This window comes from Calonectris borealis, chromosome W, assembly GCF_964195595.1.
Source record: "Calonectris borealis chromosome W, bCalBor7.hap1.2, whole genome shotgun sequence".
Lineage (NCBI taxonomy): Eukaryota > Metazoa > Chordata > Aves > Procellariiformes > Procellariidae > Calonectris > Calonectris borealis.
This window is the reverse complement of record NC_134351.1, coordinates 51,083,008-51,108,606: the sequence shown is the minus strand read 5'-3', so window position 1 is coordinate 51,108,606 and position 25,599 is coordinate 51,083,008. Positions and strand designations below refer to the sequence as shown.

At 47.7% G+C, this 25,599-nt stretch overlaps 1 protein-coding gene across 2 annotated transcripts; it reads left to right on the top strand.

Annotated features, from left to right (window-relative positions):
* The first annotated feature begins 965 nt into the window (after positions 1–965).
* On the top strand, positions 966–25,599 carry LOC142074685 (macrophage immunometabolism regulator-like). Of its 2 annotated transcripts, none has more exons than XM_075135470.1 (2): positions 966–1,207; positions 24,326–25,599. In XM_075135470.1, exon 2 carries the CDS (start codon positions 24,347–24,349, stop codon positions 24,962–24,964), a length of 618 nt encoding a protein of 205 aa, XP_074991571.1. In that variant the 5' UTR covers positions 966–1,207; positions 24,326–24,346; the 3' UTR covers positions 24,965–25,599. The 2 variants fall into 2 exon arrangements, with proteins under 2 accessions (XP_074991571.1, XP_074991572.1); XM_075135471.1 differs by having other exon boundaries at positions 966–1,214.

Below are 25,599 nucleotides of genomic sequence, written 5' to 3'. Positions count from 1 at the left end.
CATTTTCTCACTTTTACCCTTCTGATTCTCTCCCCCATCCCACTGTGGGGAGAGTGAGCAAGCAGCTGTGTGGGGCTTAGCTGCGTACTGGGGTTAAACCATGATACTTGTGGCCTACAGGATCGTAACATATACCTTATGCATAATTTTATTTTCTTATGTTTAATTTTGAAAAAATATCTGTGTTAAATTTTGTTCTTGCTCCATCTGAACGTTACCTCATGCAATGCAACAATTTAATATTTTCTCTATTTGCTTTTTTGTGTCTTTGAATAGTTTGGTATCCGTCTCAAGGAATAGCAGGAGTTGGTGAAGAATGTCTACAATTCCTTGGTACCTTTCATGAGCTTTATCTCTAGTTTTAGTCTTGCTGTGACTTTTTTCCCCCTTCTCCGTCTCTAGAAACATGGTATCTGTCTGTATCTGTGACTATTCTAGGGGACCTTCAAAAGCATAGTGAAGTGACATTTTTTTAAGCCCCTTCAGCTGAATACAAAATTGTCATATGGTTAAGAACAACCATGTAGAAAATTGAGAGGGTCACTCTGGTCACAAGTTGGTGGGACACAACTCCCCACCACTGTTTTTGTAATCTGGGACTGGCAGTGCATACAGCGGGATCACCAGCTTGCACTGGAAGAGCCTGTAAGCTGCATACAGGTCAAGGTCTATAGGCTAGCTGCCCCTGCTCTAGATAGTGCAATGTAGCACCTTTGCAGATACTCTTACATAGCTCAGTTTTAACCTGACTTTTCCCTTTCAACTAAATATTTGACTTATTTTTATTGCACATTGGAAATAATTATTTCCAAAAACATTTGCTCTATAAGTACATAATTCCAACAGCATGTTTTGGTGACAGCAAAAGAAAATGGAATTTCCAAGTATACATAATATATGTATGCGAGTAGTACAGGGACAATTTTGAACCAAGATAAGTTACAAGTGCCCCACCCCCAGCTTCTGGTGAAATACCCGCCCCTGCAGACAGCCAGTTGTACCATTTGCTCCGGATGTCAGGCCCCTCTTTCGGTCACATGGTCTGTTGTGATTGGCTGGAAGCATCCATTACCCCACGGGCCGCGAGCGCAGGGGAGCGGGGTTTATTTTCACCCTTAGCCCCAGCGAGCGTAGTGGACTGCACCGTACTCTGAGCCTTGTTGTCTCTTCTCGCTGCTTGTCGGAGTTTTGCTGCCCTGGACTGCTGGTAGGAGGTGGGGGTGGTGTCCATTTGCTGAGCCGCCAGGGTTGCAGTTCGGGCTCCGCGGAGGGCCCTGCCTGTGCCTGCTGGAGGGCGGGCGACGGGTGGTATCTGGGGAGGGGCCGTGGGAAGCCGGGCAGACTTTAGCGCACCGTGCGGCTGGCCAAGGCGCTGTGGGGGCCGGCGAGGGGCCTGGCAGGAAAGGTGCGGTGCGGTGGGACCGAAGGGCGGCGGGCGGGTGCTGCGAAGCGCCAGTGGGCGGTGTTGCGGAGTGGCGGCAGCGGAGTGCCCAGCATTGTTCGCGAAGGTCGTGTGAGGGCTATGTCCCTCGTGGGGCCCGCCGGGGCGGTGCGATTAAATCACCCAGATGTGCGGCTCGGAGTGTGTGTGTGTACTTCCTGGCTGTCGGGCCGCGGGCAGGCGGGTGCGCGTGTACTGGCTGGGCCGTGGGCGCGGCGTTAACTGCGGATTTCCTGTCGCGTCGGGGTGCTGAGCGCAGGGAGCTGGCGACCCGCTGAGCGCAGCGTTATGCTTCCGCGTGCGGCAGCGGTGGGGGTGGGGTGCTCTCGCGCTTGGCGCTTCAGCAGGAGGTGGTAACGCCACTGCTCCCTCGTAACGCAGCTGAACTCCACGGCAGGGCTGGCGGCTTCCCCCAGCTGCTCCCTGTCTTTAAAGTCGCTTCTCGAATAGACCTCGATCACTTCGGGGCCGCGCCGTGAGACCAGGCAGCAGCGGGCAGGAGGCGTCTGAAATACGGTTGTGTGGGGCAGGGGGTGCAGGGTAGGTAGCAGACACGTTCTTCATGTGGCTGAGCAGCCGTCCTCTCACAGTTGCATAGTGCTTCTCGAGCCCTTGCAGCACCCGGTGCTCTTATGTAGACAGGATTTTCCCCTGCAGCACGGAGATCCCGATATATATGTTTTCACTTTCCTTTTCTCTGAGTACAGTTCCTATCTCTGTACTTACTATTGTAGTGTCGTCAGCAAGACGGGAATGAATTTGGTGAACTCTCTTCCTGCCACAGTGGAAGGGTCTGCAGGCCCTGTGTTCTCTCTCTCAGACCCACATTTTTTTTTCTCCTCCTATAAATGCTTTAAAATATAATGGAAATAAGAATTAGGCAGTGAAGAGCAGAGCAGTGAAGCTGTTCTGGCAAATCTAGGAGGAAAAAAAAAAGGTATTAATTCTGATACCTTTGTACAGAAACCTTAGGAATTTTTATGTAAATCCTTAAGCTTGTAGTTAGATTGATCAAGTGTATTTTTTGCACTAGCTATTGTTAACAGTCTAAACTGGTGGGAAAGCCAGAATTAACATATGTTAGCACCTGTATCTGTTCATAACTGCTTCATTCTTTTAAGTTGCAACTTAAAACCAACAGTAGTCCCAATTATACCATTCTTAATATTCTTACACAAGTGCTAAACCTGACTATAACCTTACTATTGAGTCTAATAGTAACAAGGTATACTAGTGCCCAGCTTTCTATGGGTAACTTTATATTGCACTCTAGTAAAAGGTGGTGGTTTTTGGTTTGGGGTTTTTTTGGTGTTTGGTTTTTTTTCTTTTCTTTTAGTGAAAGGTAAATGGAGGGTCAAAGCTCTGTTTAAATGTCAGTTATATATCATCCATGATACTCACAGATTGCATTTGTGCACTCTAATGTACATTAAAATGTTACTTTACAGAATATGAAGCTTGCTAAGTGGTTTTGGTTTATTGGCAGGTTTCTTTTGCCTATTAAGATATTGGGGAGGGGGTGTCTCTGAACAGTTGAAGTACTGATGTTTCAAGTGTCCTACAGCTATGTAGGAAAATAGTCTCAGGTCTTAATTTTTCTTATCTAGTTGTTATTTATATGCAATTTTATGTAGGGTTTTAGCTGACATAAGTGAGAGTGCATGTGTACCTATTGCACAGAAAATAGCAAATAATGTATATTAGTAGATGTTTTCAGTGAACATGGCTTGTTACGGTGTCTGTCTAGGGTGGTGCTGTATATCACTGTACATACATGCTTGCATAGCTGCATGTAGAAATGAATTAATGTCAGAAGACTGCAGTTAAGCAGATCTCAGTAGGAATGATGGAGAAGGTCTGTGATGGGAGAATGACTTGCTGCTTCTACCAGTAGTTGGCTGCCTTCTGACATTGCTCTGAATACAGTAGAATTCCTTGGAACGTTCCCATAAAGAGGTGCAAGGAGTAGAGATGTGCAGCATCGATTTTTCCCTCCTCCTTTTCCCCTGTCGTTTCCCTTATTGAAAGCTTCTCTTCCCACCACCCAACTTAATGTTGCTGCTGTTGGTGTATTTTGAAACATATTCTGTCTTATGTGTGGTATGTTGGTGTTTTGGGGTTTTTTTTGGTTTTGTTGTTTTTTGAGAGAGTGGTTATGAGGATGGAGGAGGGGATGGTACTTGCAGTGACTCTGAAATTGAGGGAAGTGGACAATGGCTGTGTGATCACGGACATTAAATTCTTGTATGACTGTACTGGCATTGTAGCATAGCATAGCTTTCTTCATAATCTCTTCATCTTTGATCAGCCATATGCTGCCTGTCTTGCCACCAGGCTTGCATAATCAGATGCAAATGTAATATATTATGCTAAAGTCAGATGAACTGAGTATTCCTGGTCAATGTTTGGCCAGTCATTGGAAGTGTTCAAGGTCAGGTTGGACGGGGCTCTGAGCAACCTGATCGAGTTGAAGATGTCCCTGCCCATGGCATGGGGGTTGGACTAGATGATCTTTAAAGGTCCCTTCCAACCCAAAAGACTCTGACTCTGTTTTCTCTTGGCACTACTTATAAGTGTAAATCGTATTTTTTATATTTGAGTGAGCTGTTGGACTTCTGTTAATGTTTGTCCCATACTGGCACTGCATGTAAACAAACACTAATTTTTAGGTAGCATTGAAGTATGGGGAGGGACATCTGAGAAGGAGGCAGAGAGTAAAACTTGAAAGGTCATTATATTACATAGATTTAGTAAGCTTGAGGAAGTGACCTTCTGAAGTGTGGATGGTGTAAGTGAAATGAGACGCACCTTTCCAAGAAACAGTGCCTGCTGCAGATTATATCACTGTATTGGGTTTGCGTGGCAAGGTTCGGGGGGGGGGGGGGGGGGGGGGCGGCGCTACAGGGTGGGCTTTCATGAGAAGATGCCAGAAGCTTCCCCCATGTCCGATAGAGCCAGTGCCAGCCAGCTCCAAGACAGAGCCGCCGCTGGCCAAAGCTGAGCCAATCAGTGATGGTGGTAGCGCCTCTGTGATAACATATTTAAGAGGGGGAAAAAACTGCTGCGCAACTGCAGCCATGGAGAGAGGAGTGAGAATATGTGAGAGAAACAACCCTGCAGACACCAAGGTCAGTGAAGAAGGAGGGGGAGGAGGTGCTCCAGGAGCTGGAGCAGAGATTCCCCTGCAGCCCGTGGTGAAGACCATGGAGAAGCAGGCTGTCCCCCTGCAGCCTGTGGAGGTTAACGGTGGAGCAGATATCCACCTGTAGCCTGTGGAGGATCCCATGCCAGAGCAGGTGGCTGCGCCCGAAGGAGGCTGTGACCCTGTGGAGAGCCCATGCTGGAGCAGGCTCCTGGCAGGACCTGTAGACCCATGGAGAGAGGAGCCCACGCTGGAGCAGGTTTTCTGGTAGGACTTGTGATGCCATGGGGGACCCAGGCTGGAGCTTCCTGAAGGACTGCACCCTGTGCAAAGGACCCATGCTGGAGCAGTTCATGAAGGACTGTCTCCCGTGGGTGGGACCCCATGCTGGAGCAGGGGAAGAGTGTGAGGCGGAAGGAGTGGCAAAGACAACGTGTGATGAACTGACTGCAACCCCCATTCCCCATCCCCCTGCACCATTTTGCAACACTTCTGCTGTGTTGCCCCACACGAATACCCCATTGGCCAGCTGGGCCAGCTGTCCCGGCTATGCTCCATCCCAGCCTCTTGTGCACTTGGCAGAGCATGCAGTGAGTCCTTGACTAGCAGAGTACTTAGCAACAACTGAAAACATCAGTGTGTTATCAACATTCTCCTCATACTAAATCCAAAACACAGCACTAGGAAGAAATTTAACCCTATCCCAGCCGAAACCGGGACAGTATCCACCCCTTATTCTATACCATCTACGTCATGCCTAGATCTCACATTTTTCCAATACATTCCAATTAATCACCACCACCTTTCTTGTCTTTTGATATATATACACACAGATATCGTTCCCTTAGTCTACGGGCCATCCCTCTAAAATGTCCATTGAGTTCATTTAGTCCATGACTTTGGGCTCCATCTGTCATAACGGTCTTTCAGGGCAGGAGAGATGGTGTGTGGTGTTGGGCTGTTGCATCCTGAAGCCAGTTCTCATTTCAGTATCGCTGCTCTCATCCGGTTCTATTATCGCTGTGCTTTGCTCGGTTTCATCGGAGTTAGTTCATTCTTCATTAATCCGGGTGATTTTTACTGCAATACCATTGATATCAACCATAGAAATGATGATATACAATATCGTATAACAATTAACATCATACAATTCAGTTCATTGGCTTTTTTCGCCCAAAATCAAATCCCCTTGAGGTACACACCGGACCTCCCCATCCTTTCGCATCACCCACCAAGTGTACCCAGGTCCTTGAGCAAAAGCAATCCCATGGATGGGTTTTCCCTTGCCAGAGGCAGGAGTAACCCAGACTGTCTTCCCCAGCATATTTCTTATGTGCACGACAGGGACTTTATCCCCCTCCACAGTACGTAAGAGTCTTGATTGGGCAGGGCCAGCTCGATTGAACGATCCCCTGGTGTTGACTAACCAGGTGGCTTTTGCTAAATGTGTGTCCCAATGCTTGAGTGTCCCACCACCCATTGCTCTCAGCGTAGTCTTTAGCAGTCCATCGTATCGTTCGATTTTCCCGGAGGCTGGTGCATGACAGGGGATGTGATAGACCCACTCAATGCCGTGCTCTTTGGCCCAGGTGTCTATGAGGGTGTTTCGGAAATGAGTCCCGTTGTCTGACTCACTTCTTTCTGGGGTGCCAGGTCGCCATAGGACTTGCTTTTCAAGGCCCAGGATGGTGTTCCGGGCAGTGGCATGGGGCACGGGATATGTTTCCAGCCATCCGGTGTTTGCTTGTACCATGGTGAGCACATCGCGCTTGCCATGGCGGATTTGTGGGAGTGTGATATAATCAATCTGCCAGGCCTCCCCATATTTGTATTTCAACCATCGTCCTCCATACCAAAGAGGCCTTACACGCTTGGCTTGCTTGATTGCAGCGCATGTTTCACATTCATGGATAACCTGTGCAATAGCGTCCATGGTCAAGTCCACCCCTCGATCACGAGCCCATCTATATGTTGCATCTCTTCCTTGATGGCCTGAGGCGTCATGGGCCCACCAAGCTATAAATAATTCACCCTCATGTTGCCAGTCCAGATCCACCTGAGCCACTTCAATCTTAGCAGCCTGGTCCACCTGCTGGTTGTTTTGGTGTTCTTCAGTGGCCCGACTCTTGGGTACGTGAGCATCTACGTGACGTACTTTTACAACCAGGTTCTCTACCCGGGCAGCAATATCTTGCCACAATGCGGCAGCCCAGATGGGTTTGCCTCTGCGCTGCCAGTTGTTCTGCTTCCACTGCTGCAACCACCCCCACAGGGCATTTGCCACCATCCATGAGTCAGTATAGAGATAAAGTACTGGCCATTTTTCTCGTTCAGCAATGTCCAAGGCCAGCTGGATGGCTTTCACCTCTGCAAACTGGCTCGACTCACCTTCTCCTTCAGCAGTGGGGCCTCTTCAGCACGCGTCACCTCCTCCTCTGGGGATATTCCAAAATCTTTGCCTTCTGGCCAGTTCGTGATCACTTCCAAGATTCCTGGGCGACTGGGGTTTCCTATTCGGGCCCGTTGTGTGATCAGTGCGACCCACTTACTCCACGTAGCATCGGTTGCATGATGTGTAGAGGGGACCCTCCCTTTGAACATCCAGCCCAGCACGGGCAGTCGGGGTGCCAGGAGGAGCTGTGCTTCAGTACCAACCACTTCCGAAGCAGCTCGAACCCCTTCATATGCTGCCAATATCTCCTTCTCAGTTGGAGTGTAGCGGGCCTCGGATCCTCTGTATCCCCGACTCCAGAACCCCAGGGGTCGACCTCGAGTCTCCCCTGGTGCTTTCTGCCAGAGGCTCCAGGTAGGGCCATTCTCCCCGGCTGCGGTGTAGAGCACATTCTTTACATTTTGTCCTGCCTGGACTGGCCCAAGGGCTACTGCCTGAACTATCTCCCGTTTAATTTGTTCAAAGGCTTGTTGTTGCTCAGGGCCCCATTTGAAATCATTCTTCTTCCGAGTCACTTGATAGAGAGGGCTCACAATGTGACTGTCATTTGGGACATGCATTCTCCAAAAACCCACAATGCCTAAGAAAGCTTGTGTTTCCCTTTTGCTAGTTGGTGGGGACATGGCTGTTATTTTGTTGATCACATCCATTGGTATCTGACGACGTCCGTCCTGCCATTTTATTCCTAAAAACTGGATCTCCTGTGCAGGTCCCTTGACCTTACTTTTATAGAATCATGGAATCATAGAATCGCTGAGGTTGGAAAAGACCTCTAAGATCATCGAGTCCAACCGTCAACCCAACACCACCATGCCCACTAAATCATGTCCCTAAGCGCCTCATCTACACGTCTTTTAAATACTTCCAGGGATGGTCACTCAACCACTTCCCTGGGCAGCCTGTTCCAAGGCGTGACCACTCTTTCAGTAAAGAAATTTCTCCTAATGTCCAATCTAAACCTCCCCTGGCACAACTTGAGGCCATTTACTCTTGTCCTATTGCTAATTACTTGGGAGAAGAGACCAATACCCACCTCGCTACAACCTCCTTTCAGGTAGTTGTACAGCACAATAAAGTCTCCCCTGAGCCGTGCCTGGTGCTGTGTAAACCTCCCCATGATCAAAAAAGTCAAAATTCCACCGATGGCACCAGCCCCCGAGCCATGTGTTAATCAGGTGTTCCTTTCAGTATTCTTCCCTGCCTCTGAAGGGATTGAGGAAAACACTACCTGTGCTCCTGATCCTTCAACCAATCGGCCCAGTGCCCCGAAGTCTCTTTTGATCGCTTTTGGACTTCTCTCCGCAACCTCCTCACTGCCAGCCTGTATAACCAGTAGCGGGTAGTAATCAGAGGGCTGTACCAGACCAGGGAGTTTCCTAGTAATGTCCTTAACCCGGGCCCCAGGGAGGCAGCAGACTTCCCTGTGGGATGGGTCTGGCCGGCATTTGTTTTACGGCAAAACCACCCTTCAGAAGGATTTGGACTATTCTCTCCCCTTTCTCAAAAACTTCTTCTGCTGTGTTGCCCCACACGATGATGTCATCAATGTATTGCAGGTGTTCTGGAGCCTCACCCTGTTCCAGTGCGGTGTGGATCAGTCCATGGCAAATGGTAGGGCTGTGTTTCCACCCCTGGGGCAGTCGGTTCCAGGTGTACTGGACGCCCCTCCAAGTGAAAGCAAACTGTGGCCTGCACTCTGCCGCCCAAGGGATTGAGAAGAACGCATTAGCGATGTCAATTGTGGCGTTCCACTTGGCTGCCATTGACTCCAGTTCGTATTGAAGTTGTAGCATGTCCGGCACGGCAGCACTCAGTGGTGGTGTGACTTCGTTCAGGCCACGGTAGTCTACTGTTAGTCTCCGCTCTCCATTAGACTTTGGCACTGGCCATATGGGACTGTTAAAGGGTGAGCGAGTCTTGCTGATCTCTCCTTGGCTCTCCAGTCGACGAATCAGCTCATGGATAGGGATCAGGGAATCTCGGTTGGTGCGATATTGTCGCCGGTGCACTGTTGTGGTAGCGATCGGCACCTGTTATTCTTCAACCCTCAGCAATCCCACAACAGAAGGGTCCTCTGAGAGACCAGGCAAGGTCGACAGCTGTTTAATTTCCTCCGTCTCCAGGGCAGCTATACCAAAAGCCCACCGGTACCCTTTTGGGTCCTTGAAATACCCTCTCCTGAGGTAGTCTATGCCAAGGATGCACGGAGCCTCTGGGCCAGTCACAATGGGGTGCTTCTGCCACTCATTCCCGGTTAGGCTCACTTTGGCCTCCAATACAGTTAACTCTTGGGATCCCCCTGTCACTCCAGAAATACAGATGGGTTCTGCCCCTTTATAGCTTGATGGCATCAGGGTGCACTGTGCACCGGTGTCTACGAGGGCCGCATACTCCTGTGGGTCTGATGTGCCAGGCCATCGAATCCACACAGTCCAGTAAACCCGGTTGTCCCTTTCCTCCACCTGGCCGGAGGCAGGGCCCCTCTACTCCTGGTCATCATATTCGCTATCCACTACTTGTAAGTATGAATCAGAAGTCCCTTTGTTAAGGTCGGAAGTTGAATCAGCCTTTCTACTCTGTCTGGGGAACTCACTGGAGACCGGAGCAGCAGTTTTCCTGGATGAACCCCCCTTTTGTGGGTGTTTTTCCTTGCAACTCATGTACCCGTGCCCGTAGGACTGAGGTAGGTTTTCCATCCCACTTCCTCATGTCCTCTCCATGGTCACGCAGGTAAAACCACAGGGTGCCCCGGGGTGTGTACCCACGATGTCTCCTCTCTTGAGCAGAGGGACGCTTGCTCCTAATGGCTGAGACACTGGCCCGTGCAGGTGGGGAGCAGGACATATCCTCTTTGAGTTGCTGGACCTCCTGAGACAGTTTCTCCACAGCAGAGACACAGGCCTGTAGGGAGGAAGAGAGACTTTCTTCATATTGCCGGAGTTGGCCAGCCAATTCCTCCACTGTTTGTTCCTCTCCGTCTTTCCAGGTCATTACTGCCTATGAGTTTGCATGTGACACTGGAGAGCTCCGTACAAACTTCCGCCACATGGGTCGGGTGCATTTGACTTCATCTGGGTCTTTGGATAACTGCTCGTTGTCCAGGTCATCATAAACCACCTCCAGCACGGCTAATTCCCTCAGGTGCTGGATACCTCTCTCCATGGTGGTCCACTTGCCTGGGTGGCATATAACACCTTCCTTGAAGGGATACCTTTCCTTCACGCCTGACAGGAGTCGCCTCCAGAGGCTGAGGACTTGTGCCCCTTGTCCAATCGCTTTGTCAATGCCCCCTTCCCTAGAAAGGGATCCCAGCTGTTTGGCTTCCCTACCCTCTAATTCCAGGCTACTGGCCCCATTATCCCAGCATCGGAGCAGCCAGGTGACAATGTGCTCGCCTGGACGACGGCTGAAGTCTTTCCGCATATCTCGCAGCTCACTCAGGGATAGGGATTGTGTGGTTACCATCTCATTTATGGCTTCTGCCTCTTCCTCTTCCTGTTCTCGTGATGGCCCTGGTTCATCTTCATCCCTTACTAAACGAGCTGATTTTCTTGTGCATTTTCTTTTTTTGTATAGGGGCGACTGATACCAGCATGGGTTGGTTCTCTGTTGCAGGGAGCGGAGTAGCTGCCGTGCCTGCCGTGGGGGATGAGGGAGCCGCTGTGCTTGCCGTGGGGGGTGGGGTAGCCACAGGGCCTGTTGCTTTGTCATCAGCTGCAGAGACGTTTCCTTCCCCTTGGGGTTCTGAGTGGTGTTAAATAGGGCTCGGTAGGCGTGGGCCAGGCCCCAGCACATTGTGGTGATTTGTGTCTCCCTAGAATGGCCAGGGTGACAGCATACTTCTTCCAAATATTCTACTAATTTCTCAGGGTTCTGCACTTGTTCAGGGGTGGAGTTCCAAAACATTGGGGGTGCCCATCGTCCTAGGCATTTGCCCATGCTATCCCACTCGCCCTGCCACTCATAACTATCCAGCCTTGGGGCAGATCTCTGGATGACATTCTTAAATTGCTTACTAACCTTGGATAAAACCGCAACAATATTCCCAAGGAATACCAATAGATGTATCTTAACTACCCAGGGATGTTCAAGGTACTGGCAAGTTATTGTAACAAAGGAGATGACATCATAGAGGAAGGTAGTGAGGGTGCCATTCTCTATTTCCTCCATAAAAAATCTCTCAGAGGAAGAGGTATAATTGCTAATGGTCTCCATGAGGTTGTACCCAAAATACAGAAACGGCTTCATTACAAATCCCAAATACCAAATAACCCCCAATGCCAGCGTTTTAGTAACAAATCTCCCAGGCAAAACATCATTAATCGCTGCAGAGCACAGCAGACTACAAAACCCAACTCCAATCTTTAACAGGTACAGTAAAAACAAGAGCATGGTGCAGAACAAATTAATATGTTACCAGATATAAATTCCTTAATATGCTCCAAATAATCTGTCGTTATCTCAACCCGTCGAGCCCTACGTTGGGTGCCAAAAAGGTCTGTCCTGGTTTAACCCCAGCCAGCAAAAATAAACCCCACGCAGCCGCTCGATCACCCCCCCGCCCCCCCCCCAGTGGGATGGGGGAGAGAATCGGGAGGGCACAAGTAGGAAAGCTCCCGGGCTGAGATAAAAACCGTTTAATAATTGAAATAAAACACAGTAGAACAGTAAGAATAACAATGAGAACAACAACAATAACAGAATACACAAAGCAGGCAATGCGTAATGCAACCGCTCACTGACCGAGCCCCCCCCCCCCCCCCGGTTTTTATACTGAGCATGATGTCACATGGTATAGAATACCCCATTGGCCGCCTGGGTCCACCACCCCGGCTGTGCTTCCCCCCTCCCGGTGCAAGTATCACCCAGCAACAGTCAAAGCATCAATGGGCCATCAATGCTTCTTTCACACTAAACCCAAAACACAGCACATCCCCCAAGCTACTGGGAAGAAAGTTAACTCTGTCCCAGCCGAAACCAGGACAACAATGTATGACAAACCTCACAAAATTTTCTTGCCCTAAAAACATTCCTGACATCCTTAACACCATAATAATGTTCATCATGTAAAAGGAGGAAACAAACATGTCTTGGGTTATCTAAGACTGTCATTTGGCTTAAAAATCCCCCAACCCTTTTTCCTGACCGAGGAGAGAGACTGGGATGCAGAGTATACAATTACAAGACTAATTCTTTTATTCATGCGCATGAGGTGTCCCATCCTATGACCCAAATGTGGGCACCCCAAATGTGTACCACGAATTGACTAATTGCTACTTAACACACACACACTACTGTTTACTGATCATAATAAAAATTCAAAAAGCAGCTATATTTCTATGATGTCATCATCCACATGCTTCTCTATTGATCTATCATAGAATCATTAAGGTTGGAAAAGACCTCTAAGATCATCGAGTCCAACCATCAACCCAACACCACCATGCCCACTAAACCATGTCCCTAAGCGCCTCATCTACACGTCTATTAAATACTTCCAGGGATGGTGACTCCACCACTTCCCTGGGCAGCCTGTTCCAAGGCCTGACCACTCTTTCAGTAAAGAAATTTCTCTTAATGTCCAATCTAAACCTCCCTTGGCGCAACTTGAGGCCATTTCCTCTTGTCCTATCGCTAGTTACTTGGGAGAAGAGACCAACACCCACCTCGCTACAACCTCCTTTCAGGTAGTTGTAGAGCGCGATGAGGTCTCCCCTCAGCCTCCTCTTCTCCAGGCTAAACAGTCCCAGTTCCCTCAGCCGCTCCTCATAAGGCTTGTGCTCCAGACCCTTCACCAGCTTCGTTGCCCTTCTCTGGACACGCTCCAGCACCTCCATGTCCTTCTTGCAGTGAGGGGCCCAAACCTGAACACAGTATTTGAGGTGCGGCCTCACCAGTGCCGAGCACAGGGGCACGATCACCTCCCTGCTCCTGCTGGCCACACTATTTCTGATACAGGCCAGGATGCCGTTGGCCTTCTTGGCCACCTGGGCACACTGCCGGCTCATGTTCAGCCGGCTGTCGACCAGCACCCCCAGGTCCTTTTCCTCTGGGCAGCTTTCCAGCCACTCTTCCCCAAGCCTGTAGCGTTGCATGGGGTTGTTGTGGCCGAAGTGCAGGACCTGGCGCTTGGCCTTGTTGAACCTCATACAATTGGCCTCGGCCCATCGATCCAGCCTGTCCAGGTCCCTCTGCAGAGCCTTCCTACCCTTGAGCAGATCAACACTCCCGCCCAACTTGGTGTCGTCTGCAAACTTACTGAGGGAGCACTCGATCCCCTCATCCAGATCGTTGATAAAGACATTGAACAAGACTGGCCCCAAAACTGAGTCCTGGGGAACACCGGTCATGACCAGATGCCAACTGGATTTAACTCCATTCACCACAACTCTTTGGGCCCGGCCATCCAGCCAGTTTTTTACCCTGCGAACAGAACACATGTCCAAGCCACGAGCAGCCAGTTTCTCCAGGAGAATGCTTTGGGAAACGGTGTCAAAGGCTTTACTGAAGTCCAGGTAGACCACATCCACAGCCTTTCCCTCATCCACTAGGCGGGTCACCTGGTCATAGAAGGAGATCAGGTTGGTCAAGCAGGACCTGCCTTTCATAAACCCATGCTAACTGGGCCTGATCACCTGGTTGTCCTGTACGTGCCTTGTGAGCGCCCTCAAGACGAACTGCTCCATAATCTTCCCCAGCACCGAGGTCAGGCTGACAGGCCTGTAGTTCCCCGGATCCTCCTTCCGGCCCTTCTTGTAGATGGGCGTCACATTGGCAAGCCTCCAGTCATCTGGGACCTCCCCTGTTAACCAGGACTGCTGCTAAATGATGGAGAGTGGCTTGGCAAGCTCCTCCGCCAGCTCCCTCAGCACCCTTGGGTGGATCCCATCTGGCCCCATTAGACTTGTGAGCATCCAGGTGGCATAGCAGGTCGTTAACTGCTTCCTCTTGGATTAATGGGGGTTTATTCTGCTCGCTGTCCCTGTCTTCCAGCTCAGGGGGCTGAGTACCCTGAGGATAACTGGTCTGACTATTAAAGACTGAGGCAAAGAAGGCATTAAGTACCTCAGCCTTTTCCTCGTCCTCAGTGGCAATGTTTCCCCCCACATCCAATAGAGGATGGAGATTCTCCTTGGCTCTCTTTTTGTCATTAATATACTTATAAAAACATTTTTTGTTGTCTCTTATGACAGTGGCCAGATTGTGTTCTAGCTGGGCTTTTGCCTTTCTAATTTCCTATCTGCATGACCTAACGAGATCCCTGTACTCTTCTTGAGTTCCCTGCCCCTTCTTCCACAAGTGATAAACTCTCCTTTTTTTCCTGAGTCCCAGCCAGAGCTCCCCATTCAGCCAGGCCTGTCATCTTTCCCGCCCGTTCTTCTTAGGGCACATGGGGACAGCCTGTTCCTGCGCCTTTAAAATTTCCTTCTTGAAGAACGTCCAGCCTTCCTGGACCCCTTTGCCCTTCAGGACTGTCTCCCATGGGACCCTCTCGACCAGTGTCCTGAGCAGGCCAAAGTCTGCCCTCCGGAAGTCCATGGTAGCGGTTTTGCTGGCCCCCCTCCTTACTTCACCAAGTATTGAGAATTCTACCATTTCATGGTCGCTGAGCCCAAGCCGGCCTCCGACCACCACATCTCCCACCAGTCCTTCTCTGTTTGTGAACAGCAGGTCAAGCGAGGCACCTCCCCTGGTGGGCTCGCTTACCAGCTGTGCCAGGAAGTTATCCTCCACACACTCCAGGAACCTCCTCGACTGTTTCCTCTCTGCCGTGTGGTATTTCCAGCAGACGTCCGGAAAGTTGAAGTCCCCCACGAGAACAAGGGCTAGTGATTGTGAGACTTCTGCCAGCCACCTGTAGAATGCTTCATCTGCCTCTTCATCCTGGTTGGGTGGTCTATAGCAGACTCCCAGCAGGATATCTGCCTTGTTGGCCTTCCCCCTCATCCTTACCCACAAGCACTCGACCTTATCATCACAATCGTCGAGCTCTAGACAGTCGAAACACTCCCTAACTCCCTATTGAGCTAGACTTTCCTGGAGTCAGTCTTACTATAGTTACTTATCTATGACACCAGACAATGGGAGGGTTTCACAGAGGTGTTAGAGGGGCTAGGATGCTGGCATTATCTTGGTTGTCCAGGGGTATCTTTTATCTGTCATGGACAGCTTTAAGATTCCAAGAAGCAAAGTTCTTATCTCCAGGGCGGGGCTGTCCTTCTTGTGATGAGCTGTGGTCCTTTAGTTTGCTTGCTTAATCGTGGCTATTCAGTATACAATGTAAACTATATATATCTCTTAAGAAAGTTAATACAATTTCATACTATAAAGACTAATTGGTATAATACTTAGAGAATGAGTTTTTCCTAACAACGTATAGCACCAGCCTGCACCCCATAATGGTCTTAAAGGTAGTAGCTGTAAGATCCCTCACAACCATGGGCAAAAGTCTCTGTGTGACAAGTCAAAATCCAGTTTGCAATTCACAGGCCCATTGGCCAGTTGTTCTGGTTTGTGTGGCCTTTTTCAGGAATGCCTTAGGGTCGTCTTCTTATTTTCCTCACACACATGTTCTTCTGAAGTTGGCATTTTGTTCTGGTTTTCCATTTTTGCAGTCAGCATTGCCTGTGCCTTGCAGGGCTACGCAAAGCCCAAGTAACACTGTATGGTCATCCTGTTGGGCTGGGCCCAGTTGCAGGAGCTTCTCAGTCCAGCTCACAGGATTGGTCTCTTCTCTGCATGTGACAGGGTTTTCCCAGGGGGCCCCTTGGTGTGATTCCTAGGAGGGGGTTCATAGCCCTTGGCACGTTCCAACTTGTCCGTGCCCCACCCCACCCCTGCCTTTTGGCGCCTGTGGTGGGTTAACCTTGGCTGGCTGCCAGGTGCCCACCAAGCCGCTCTCTTACTCCCCCTCCTCAGCAAGACAGGGTGAGAAAATAAGAAGAAAAAGCTCATGGGTCAAGATAAGGACAGGGAGATCTCTCACCAATTACCGTCATGGGCAAAACAGACTCGACTTTGGAAAGATTAATTTAATTTATTGCCAATTAATCACAGAGCAGGATAATGAGAAATAAGAACAAATCTAAAAACACCACCTTCCCCCCACCCCTCCCTTCTTCCTGGGCTCAACTTCGCTCCCGACTCTTGTACTCTGCTGCTCCTTCCTTTTCACACTGTTCCCCTGCTCCAGCGTGGGGTCCCTCCCACAGGATACAGTCCTTCATGAACTTCTCCAAAGTAGGTCCCTCCCACAGGCTGCAGTTCTTCACAAATTGCTCCAGTGTGGGTCCTTTCCACAAGGTTCAGTCTTTCAGGAACAGAATGCTCCAGCGTGGGTCCCCCACGGGCCGCAATTCCTGCCAGGAGCCTGCTTCTGCTTGGGCTCTCCCTGGGCTGCAGCTTCCTTCAGGGTATATCCACCTGCTCCAGCGTGGGGTCCTCCAGAGTCTGCAGTGTGGATATGTGCTCCACTGTGGACCTCCATGGGCTGCAGGGGGACAACCTGCTTCACCAGGGTCTTCTCCACGGGCTGCAGGGGAATCTCTGCTCCGGTGCCTGGAGCACCTCCTCCCCCTCCTGCTTCACTGACCTTGGTGTCTGCAGGACTGTTTCACATTTTTCTCACTCCTCTCACAGCTGCTGCGCAGCATTTTTTACCCTTTCTTAAATATGTTATCACAGAGGCAGCACCAGTGTCACTGATTGACACTTTTTTCCTGTGAGGGTGACTGAGCACTGGAACAGGTTGCCCAGGGAGGTTGTGGAGTCTCCATCCTTGGAGATATTCAAAAGCTATCTGGACATGGTCCTGGGCAACCGACTCTAGGTGGCCCTGCTTGAGCAGGGGGGTTGGACCAGATGACCTCCAGAGGTCCCTTCCAACCTCAACCATTCTGTGATGCTGTGATTTAAACTTTAATTATCCATGCCATTAGCTCTTATTAAAGAATGTTTTAGCCATTTTATACCTATGCTTTTACTCATTTATATATATTTAATTTCTATATCTTTAGAATTATATATATACACACATATGTAGATACATGTATAAGTATATATAGAAAATAGTGTATCTATGTATAAATAAATAAAATATATATTTGATACATCTTTGTACACCCCTTTATATATATATATTTCTATATATGTTTATATTCCATCTATTGTATATAAATGTGTATATTTTTAAATCTGAGCCCTTCCTGGTGCAAAGGAAGCAGGCAGCCAATCAGAGGGAGATCTGAGAACATGTGGGTATGACAGTGTCAAAAATGGCCATCAGCCAATCACAAAGCAGTGTGAAAACACATGGGGACTGACATTGTCAAAAGTTGGGGCTTCCTTTTCTGTCATGCTTCTGGATACACTGGTAGGGGTGGCTGGTCCTGCCAGCCAATCACAACAGATGACATGACCAGAAGAGGGGTGTGACTTCCAGGGCAAATGGTAAATTTTTCTCCTTGTGGGGGGGGATTTGTGCCGGAAGCTGCAGGCAGGGTATCTCTCACTTCTTATCTTGGATATCTATTATGTAATTAAAAAAAATAATAAAAAATGTGTTAGCTTCACTTGTTGCAGTTCTCTTATAATTACATGTCTTGGGTGGGTGACTTTATTTCCTGTGTTCTTTCCTAATGTTTTACAGAGAAATATCATGTTTTAAGTGAGTTGTATATATTTAGAAGTAGTAGAAGAACAGAGAAGGGGAAATGTCAGTACGGGTCCTGCTTGATTTGCTATCTCTAGCCAATGTTTTTGACCCCTGTGCAGAGTTGGTGTGTGCTGACTCTATTGCTGTCTTTCCATTCAGCCATCAGCTTGTTGCAGTTAGAGTATTTTATCAGTGAGAGAGATCTTTGTGGTTATTAACAAATGCTGCTACCTGCAGGATTGCTATCTGATGGATAAAAGCAGATAAATCTGTAAATAATAATAATAATAAATCAGTAGTTGGTTATACAGAAATCTAATGTTCATCATAAAAATAAAGGCTTCTCAAATTAGTTCATCTAACATAATGTGACACTGATGTGTAATCATAGAATCATAGAATAGTTTGGGTTGGAAGAGACCTTTAAAGGTCATCTAGTCCAACCCCCTTGCCGTGGGCTGGGAGATCTTCCACTAGATCAGGTTGCTCAGAGCCCTGTCCAACCTGTCCTTGAATGTTTCCAGGGATGGGGCATCTACCACCTCTCTGGGTGTCGTGGTTTAACCTGGCAGGCAGCCAAATACCATGCAGCCGCTTGCTCACCCCCCCAGTGGGACGGGGAGAGAATCGGAATGGTAAGAGTGAGAAAAACTCGTGGGTTGAGATAAAGACAGTTTAATAGAACAGGGAAAAAAAGGGAAAATAATAATGATAATGATAGAATATACAAAATGAGTGATGCACAATGCAATTGCTCACCACCCGCGCTGACCGATAACCAAGAAGCGATCGGTACTTCCTGGATCACGCCTACCATTCATATACTGAGCATGACGTCACATGGTATGGAATACCCTGTTGGCCAGCTGGGCTAGCTGTCCTGGCTGTGCTCCCTCCCAAGGCTTGTTTTGTTTTGTTCTGTTTTTTTTTTTTCTTGAGCTGAATGTCCTTGACTAGCAGGGCACTTAGCAACAACTGAAAACATCACTGTGTTATCAACATTCTTCTCATACTAAATCCAAAACACAGCACTAGGAAGAAATTTAACTCTATCCCAGCCATAACCAGGACACTGGGCAACCTGTGCCAGTGTTTCACCACCCTCATTGTAAAACATTTCTTCCTTATATCTAGTCTAAATCTACCCTCTTTCAGTTTAAAACCATTCCCCCTTGTCCTGTCGCAACAGGCCCTGCTAAAAAGTCTGTCCCCATCTTTCTTATAAGTCCCCTTTAAGTACTGATAGGCTGCAATAAGGTCTCCCCGGAGCCTTCTCTTCTCCAGGCTGAATAACCCCAACTCTCTCAGCCTTTCCTCATAGGAGAGGTGTTCCACCCCCCTGATCATTTTCGTGACCCTCCTCTGGACCCGCTCCAACAGGTCCATGTCTTTCCTGTGCTGAGGGCTCCAGAGCTGGACGCAGTACTCCAGGTAGGGTCTCACCGGAGCAGAGTAGAGGGGCAGAATCACCTCCCTTGACCTGCTGGCCACACTTCTTTTCATGCAGCCCAGGATACGGTTGGCCTTCTGGCCTGCGAGCACACATTGCATGCTCACGTCCAGCTTTTCATCCAGCAGTACCCCCAAGTCCTTCTCGGCAGGGCTGCTCTCAATCCCTTCATCCCCCAGCCTGTATTTATACCAGGGGGTTGCCCCGACCCAGGTGCAGGACCCTGCACTTGGCCTTCTTGAACCTCATGATGTTCACACGGGCCCACTTCTCGAGCTTGTCCAGGTCCCTCTGGATGGCATCCCGTCCCTCAGGCGTGTCGACCGCACCACTCAGCTTGGTGTCGTCTGCAAACTTGCTGAGGGTGCACTCGATCCCACTGTCTATGTCATTGATGAAGATATTAAACAGTACTGGTCCCAGTACGGACCCCTGAGGGACACCACTCGTCACCGATCTCCATCTGGACATTGAGCCGTTGACCACTACCCTCTGGATGCGTCCATCGAACCAATTCCTCACTCACCGGACAGTCCACCCATCAAATCCATCTCTCTCCAGTTTAGAGAGCAGGATGTTGTGGGGGACCGTGTCAAAGGCCTTGCAGAGGTCCAGATAGACGACATCTGTAGCCCTTCCCTTGTCCACTGATGTAGTCACTCCATCATAGAAGGCCACTAGGTTGGTCAGGCAGGACTTGCCCTTGGTGAAGCCATGCTGGCTGTCTCGAATCACCTCCCTGTCCTCCATGTGCCTTAGCATAGCTTCCGGGAGGATCTGTTCCATGATCTTCCCAGGCACAGAGGTGAGACTGACTGGCCTGTAGTTCCCCGGGTCTTCCTTTTTTCCCTTTTTAAAAATGGGGGTTATGTTTCCCCTTTTCCAGTCAGTGGGAACTTCACCGGACTGCCACGACTTCTCAAATATGATGGAGAGTGGCTTAGCAACTTCATCCACCAGTTCCCTCAGGACCCGCGGATGGATCTCATTGGGTCCCATGGACTTGTGCACCTTCAGGTTCCTTAGATGGTCTCGAACCTGATCTTCTCCTACAGTGGGCGGCTCTTCATTCTCCCAGTCCCTGCCTTTGCCTTCTGCGGCTTGGGCGGTGAGGCTCGAGCACTTGCTGGTGAAGACCAAGGCAAAAAAGTCATTGAGTACCTCAGCCTTCTCCATATCCTGGGTAACCAGGTCTCCCGTTTCCTTCCGGAGAAGGCCCACATTTTCCCTAGTCTTCCTTTTATCCCCGATGTACCGGCAGGGAGATCACTCAGCAATTACCGTCACAGGCAAAACAGACTCAACTTGGGGAGATTAATTTAATTTATTACCAATCAAATCAGAGTATGATAATGAGAAGTAAACCCAAATCTTAAAACACCGTCCCCCCACCCCTCCCTTCTTCCTGGGCTCAACTTCACTCCTGATTTTCTCTACCTCCTCCCCCCAAGCAGCACAGGGGGATGAGGAATGGGGGTTGCGGTCAGTTCATCACACGTTGTCTTTGCCGCTTCTTCTTTCTCACTCTCTTCATGAACTGCTCCAGCATGGGTCCTTTCCACGGGATGCAGTCCTTCAGGAACGGACTACTTCAGCGTGGCGTCCTCCATGGGCTGCAGTGTGGATATCTGCTCCACTGTGGACCTCCTTGGACTGCACCGGGACAACCTGCTTCACCATGGTCTTCACCATGGGCTACAGGGGAATCTCTGCTCTGATTCCTGGAGCACCTCCTCCTTCTCCTTCTTCACTGTCCTTGGTGTCTGCATAGTTGTTTGTCTCACATATTCTCCCTCCTCTCTTCCTGCTGCTGTTGTGCAGCAGTTTTTTTCCCCCTCTTAAATATGTTATCACAGAAGCGCTACCACCGCCGCTGATTGGCTCATCTTTGGCCAGCGGCACCTCTGTCTTGGAGCTGGCTGGCACTGGCTCTATCGGACATGGGGGCAGCTTCTGGCATCTTCTCACAGAAGCCACCCCTGTAGCCCCCCCCCCGCTACCAAAACCTTGCCACGCAAACCCAATACATACACCCATGTTTTGAACTGAAGTAAATTAATTTTATAAGCTGTATTTTGAGAAGAGCCTTTGTTTTGCTTTCCAGCTCTTAAGACTTTTTTAGCTTTGCATGGGGGCATCCCTTCATCCTTCCCTGTCCTTAGAGCACGCATTGCTTTAGCAAGTGATATTTGGGGGTGGTGGGGGGACAGGAGGTTTGCTGTTTTTTAATCCCATATGTGTCTAGGTAATGAGAGTAATTTCTAACCTTGCTGTAAAACTCTGTTTTATTTATACTTCTTCTAGTGTTGTTTCTGCTTTTAAGAAAAAAAGTTGAATCCTTCTAGAAGATTACTGGAAATATTTCTGAACTGGAGGATCAAAGCTAGGAATTAAAAGAGCAGGAACAGTTAAATATTTGTTTCTTGGCTAAAAGTCCATGGTAGCCAAAAGTTTTAATGCAAATTTTTTTCTGTGCTACGTTTCCAGTAACCTTGATTCTTAATGGTGCAGGAACTATAATTTCTACATAAGGAATTGTCATGAGTATCTTTAACTCTGTGTGCTGAAACCTCACTGTATTTATTGTCTCATTGTCTAGATGCGGTGCTAAAGTAGGAAATAACATTTGTTTCTGCTATTTTGAAAGTTTGAATTGACTCCATAAATATATTTCAGAAAGCCAATTAAATATAACAAGCAACATTACTGAGGTTTTTATGTAGTTTTTTCTTCAGTGAAAAATGTTGGTGTTACGTTTAATATAGTATTTTCATTTTTGCTGCGTTATCTGTATTTTTTAATACAAAATGTTTTAAAAAGTGCTGGATGAAGTGTATCTACTTATCTGTAAAAGCAATACTGTACAATTGTAAGGAGAACTGGAAAAGGACATTTAAGACTAAAGAAACTTTAGTAATAATGTCTTCATAATAGAAGTTTTTTGTCAATGACTGGCAAATAAAATCCTGTTTAGCAAAACTATGAGAATTTTGTTTACTCCTATTTAATTAGAATGGGAGTGAAGCAGCAGGTTGATTTGAGACTAAGCAGGGTAGTAGAGGCGGGAGCGTTACTTAAGCCACTCCTTCACAATCCCTGAACAGAAACAAAGTAGGCTTAAATTTTGCATTAGGATAGATTTTTTTTTTCTTTTTGCAAGTGAGATTTGCATGAAGATTCCCCTCTTATTTTAAGACAATTGAATGGTGGTTAACCTTGATGGGGGGTTTTTTGTTTGTTTGTTTGTTTGTTTGTTTTAATCCTATTTTATATAGGGGTGTCTAATTCCAAATGATTGAATAAAGTACTGAAAAGGAGGTGGTACTTTCCTTCCCTTGCTTGTTGCATCTTTGCTTCTCTGTCTGTGTCCTCTCAAGCCTCAGGATGGGAGCAAGTAGCAGCTTTAAAAGTTTGCAAACTGGTAATAGCACGCTGTAAAGGCAGTGGAGAGCCCACGACGGAACAGGCTTCTGGCAGGAACTGTGGCCCATGGAGAGGAGCCCACGCCGGAGCAGGTTTTCTGGCAGGACCTGTGAACCTGCGGGGGACCCACGCTGGAACAGTCTGTTCCTGAAGGACTGCACCCCATGGAAAGGCCCCATGCTGGAGCAGTTCTTGAAGAACTACAGCCTGTGGGAAGGACCCATGTTGGAGGATGTCATGAAGGACTGTATCCCGTGGGTGGGACTCCACACTGGAGCAGGGGAAGAGCATGAGGAGGAAGGAGCGGCAGAGACAACATGTTATGAACTGACCGCAATCTCCATTCCCCATCCCCCTGCGCTGCTTGGGAGGGAGGAGGTAGATAATTCAGGAGTGAAGTTGAGCCTGGGAAGAAGGGAGGGGTGGGAGGAAGGAGTTTTTAGATTTGTTCTTATTTCTCATTATCCTACTCTGATTTTGATTTGCAATAAATTAAATTAATTTCCCCAAGTCAAGTCTGTTTTGCCTGTGACAGTAATTGGTGAGTGATCTCCCTGTCCTTATCTTGACCCATGAGCTTTTTCGTCGTATTTTTCTCCCCTGTCCTTGTTGAGCAGGGGGAGTGATAGAATGGTTTGGTGGGCACCTGGCGGCCAGGCAAGGTCAACCCACCAGAGAGAAACATTGCAGTACCCAGTAGGTCAGATCTAGTCCATGGTTATGCCTGAGGTAGTAACTGTTAGATGCTTTTTTTTTTTAAAAGGTATGTTTACTGATATTATTGTGAATGGAAAAAATATGCAGCTGAGTACAGGAGATGTTACTGTGGATGTGGTAATGGATGTAGATGGTCTCAAAGGAAAGGGGTTATAAGGGATCAAATAGACTAAAAGGATTAAAAAATAGAGTGGAAAGATACTTCAGGTTTTTGTACAATACTACTCAAGAATATGTTTTTAACATATTGTCATGGTTTAGCCCCAGCTGGCAGCTAAACACCACACAGCTACTCGCTCACTCCCCCCTGCCCCCAGTGGGATGGGGCAGAGAATCAGAAAAAAAAAAGTAAAATTCATGGATTGAGATAAAGACAGTTTAATAGAACAGAAAAGGAAGGGAAAATAATAATAATAATAATAATGATGATAGAATATACAAAATGAGTGATGCACAATACAATTGCTCACCACCTACCGACCAATGCCCAGCCAGTTCCCAAGCAACAGTCACCGCTCCCTGGCCAACTCCCCCCAGCTTATATACTGAGCATGACGTCATATGGTATGGAATACCCCGTTGGCCAGTTGAGTTAGCTGTCCTGGCTATGCTCCTTCCCAGCTTCTTGTGCACCTGGCAGAGCATGGGAAGCTGAAAAGTCCTTGACTAGGGTAAGCACTACTTAGCAACAACTAAAACATCAGTGTGTTATCAACATTATTCTCCTACTAAATCCAAAACACAGCACTATACCAGCTACTAGGAAGAAAATTAACTCTATCCCAGCCAAAACCAGGACACATATTTAAGAATATCAAGAGTATATTTATAGTATTTGTTATTAAAAAGGGGGCCAAAATAATTTTAAAAGGCAGATGTCAGTGATAGTTTTGTTGTGAGACACTCTGTAGAGTGTAAGACAAAACTGAATAGAGAAGTACTGGTTATGGTTTCTGGGTGATAAAAAATCTGATTTCTGAGATCCTCTCTCAGCTCCTTTATTGACTAAAGGCTCTATTTGTGATCAATCTCTGTTTTATTTTTAGGAGAATAGTACTGTGCTTAAAATGGACATAAATGGAGAGTCCAGAACTACCATATCTACCCTCCCTGTACCTCTTGCAGAGGTCAGTTCTGCAGGCAAAACAGAAGTAGAGAAACCACGATGTTCCAGTACGCCCTGCTCACCAATGCGACGGACAGTTTCAGGCTATCAGATCCTTCGTATGGATTCTAACTACCTGGTTGGCTTCACGACTGGAGAGGAGCTGCTAAAATTAGCCCAAAAGTATACAGGAAATGAAGATAACAAAGGGGAATCCAGGCCTAACTTGCACTCTAAACAGCTTGATTCAGGACTTGCATATTCCTCCCGTTTGTACAAAACTAGAAGTAGGTACTATCAGCCATATGAGATCCCAGCAGTAAATGGGAGGAGGAGGAGACGGATGCCCAGCTCAGGGGATAAATGCACTAAGGCTTTACCATATGAACCTTACAAGGCACTTCATGGTCCCCTGCCTCTTTGCCTTTTAAAAGGTAAAAGGGCTCACTCTAAATCCCTGGACTACCTCAATTTAGACAAAATGAGCATCGAGGAACCTGCTGACACAGACATGCTACAATACCAGCTCCAACACCTTACCCTTAGAGGGGACTGTATGTTTGCAAGAAATAACACATGAACTATGAACTATAATCTAGAATTTAGAACCAGTTTCTGGTTATTTCTCTGTTGCTGCAAAAATCCACTGTCATACTGTGTACATGACTGTCCACATTGTAGGTGGTATCAGCTAAATGTTATCAGAAAGTAATTTATTTGAATAGAATTTTGACAGTGCATTGTGTTACAAATACTTGGAGGGAAAAAATCTTTCCAGAGCAAGCAGCTTCTAATGCAAATTTGACTGCACCTGGTGGATATTTCTTTGGACACCTTTTAACAAAGAAAAGGCTTTTGGTTTTTGGATTTGGGGGGGGGTTACAGTTATCTAGTATTTATGGTAATTTAATACTGAAAATTTGATGGTCTGCTTGGTTGTTGCTAATTTTGGCTTGATGTTAGAAATTGCTCTTGAATAAGTACTCAAGTTATCTTTTTGTTTCTTACTGTATTCTACAATAAAATGTATGTATGATTTTTTACATCATGGGAAGGAATGTGAGCTTGGCTAAATTGGATCACTTGTTATTTTAAACCATCCCATTCAAACATTTTGAAACTGGGTTTACACTGGTGGTAAGGGGGAAATTCACTCATAAAATAAACCTTTGTTCATTTGCTACTTTAAACCTATTAAATTATTTTTTTAGTTTC

What these genes read in the sequence shown, in the direction of transcription:
- LOC142074685 (XM_075135470.1), top strand. Translation starts at nt 24,347, where the DNA reads ATGGACATAAATGGAGAGTCCAGAACTACCATATCTACCCTCCCTGTA.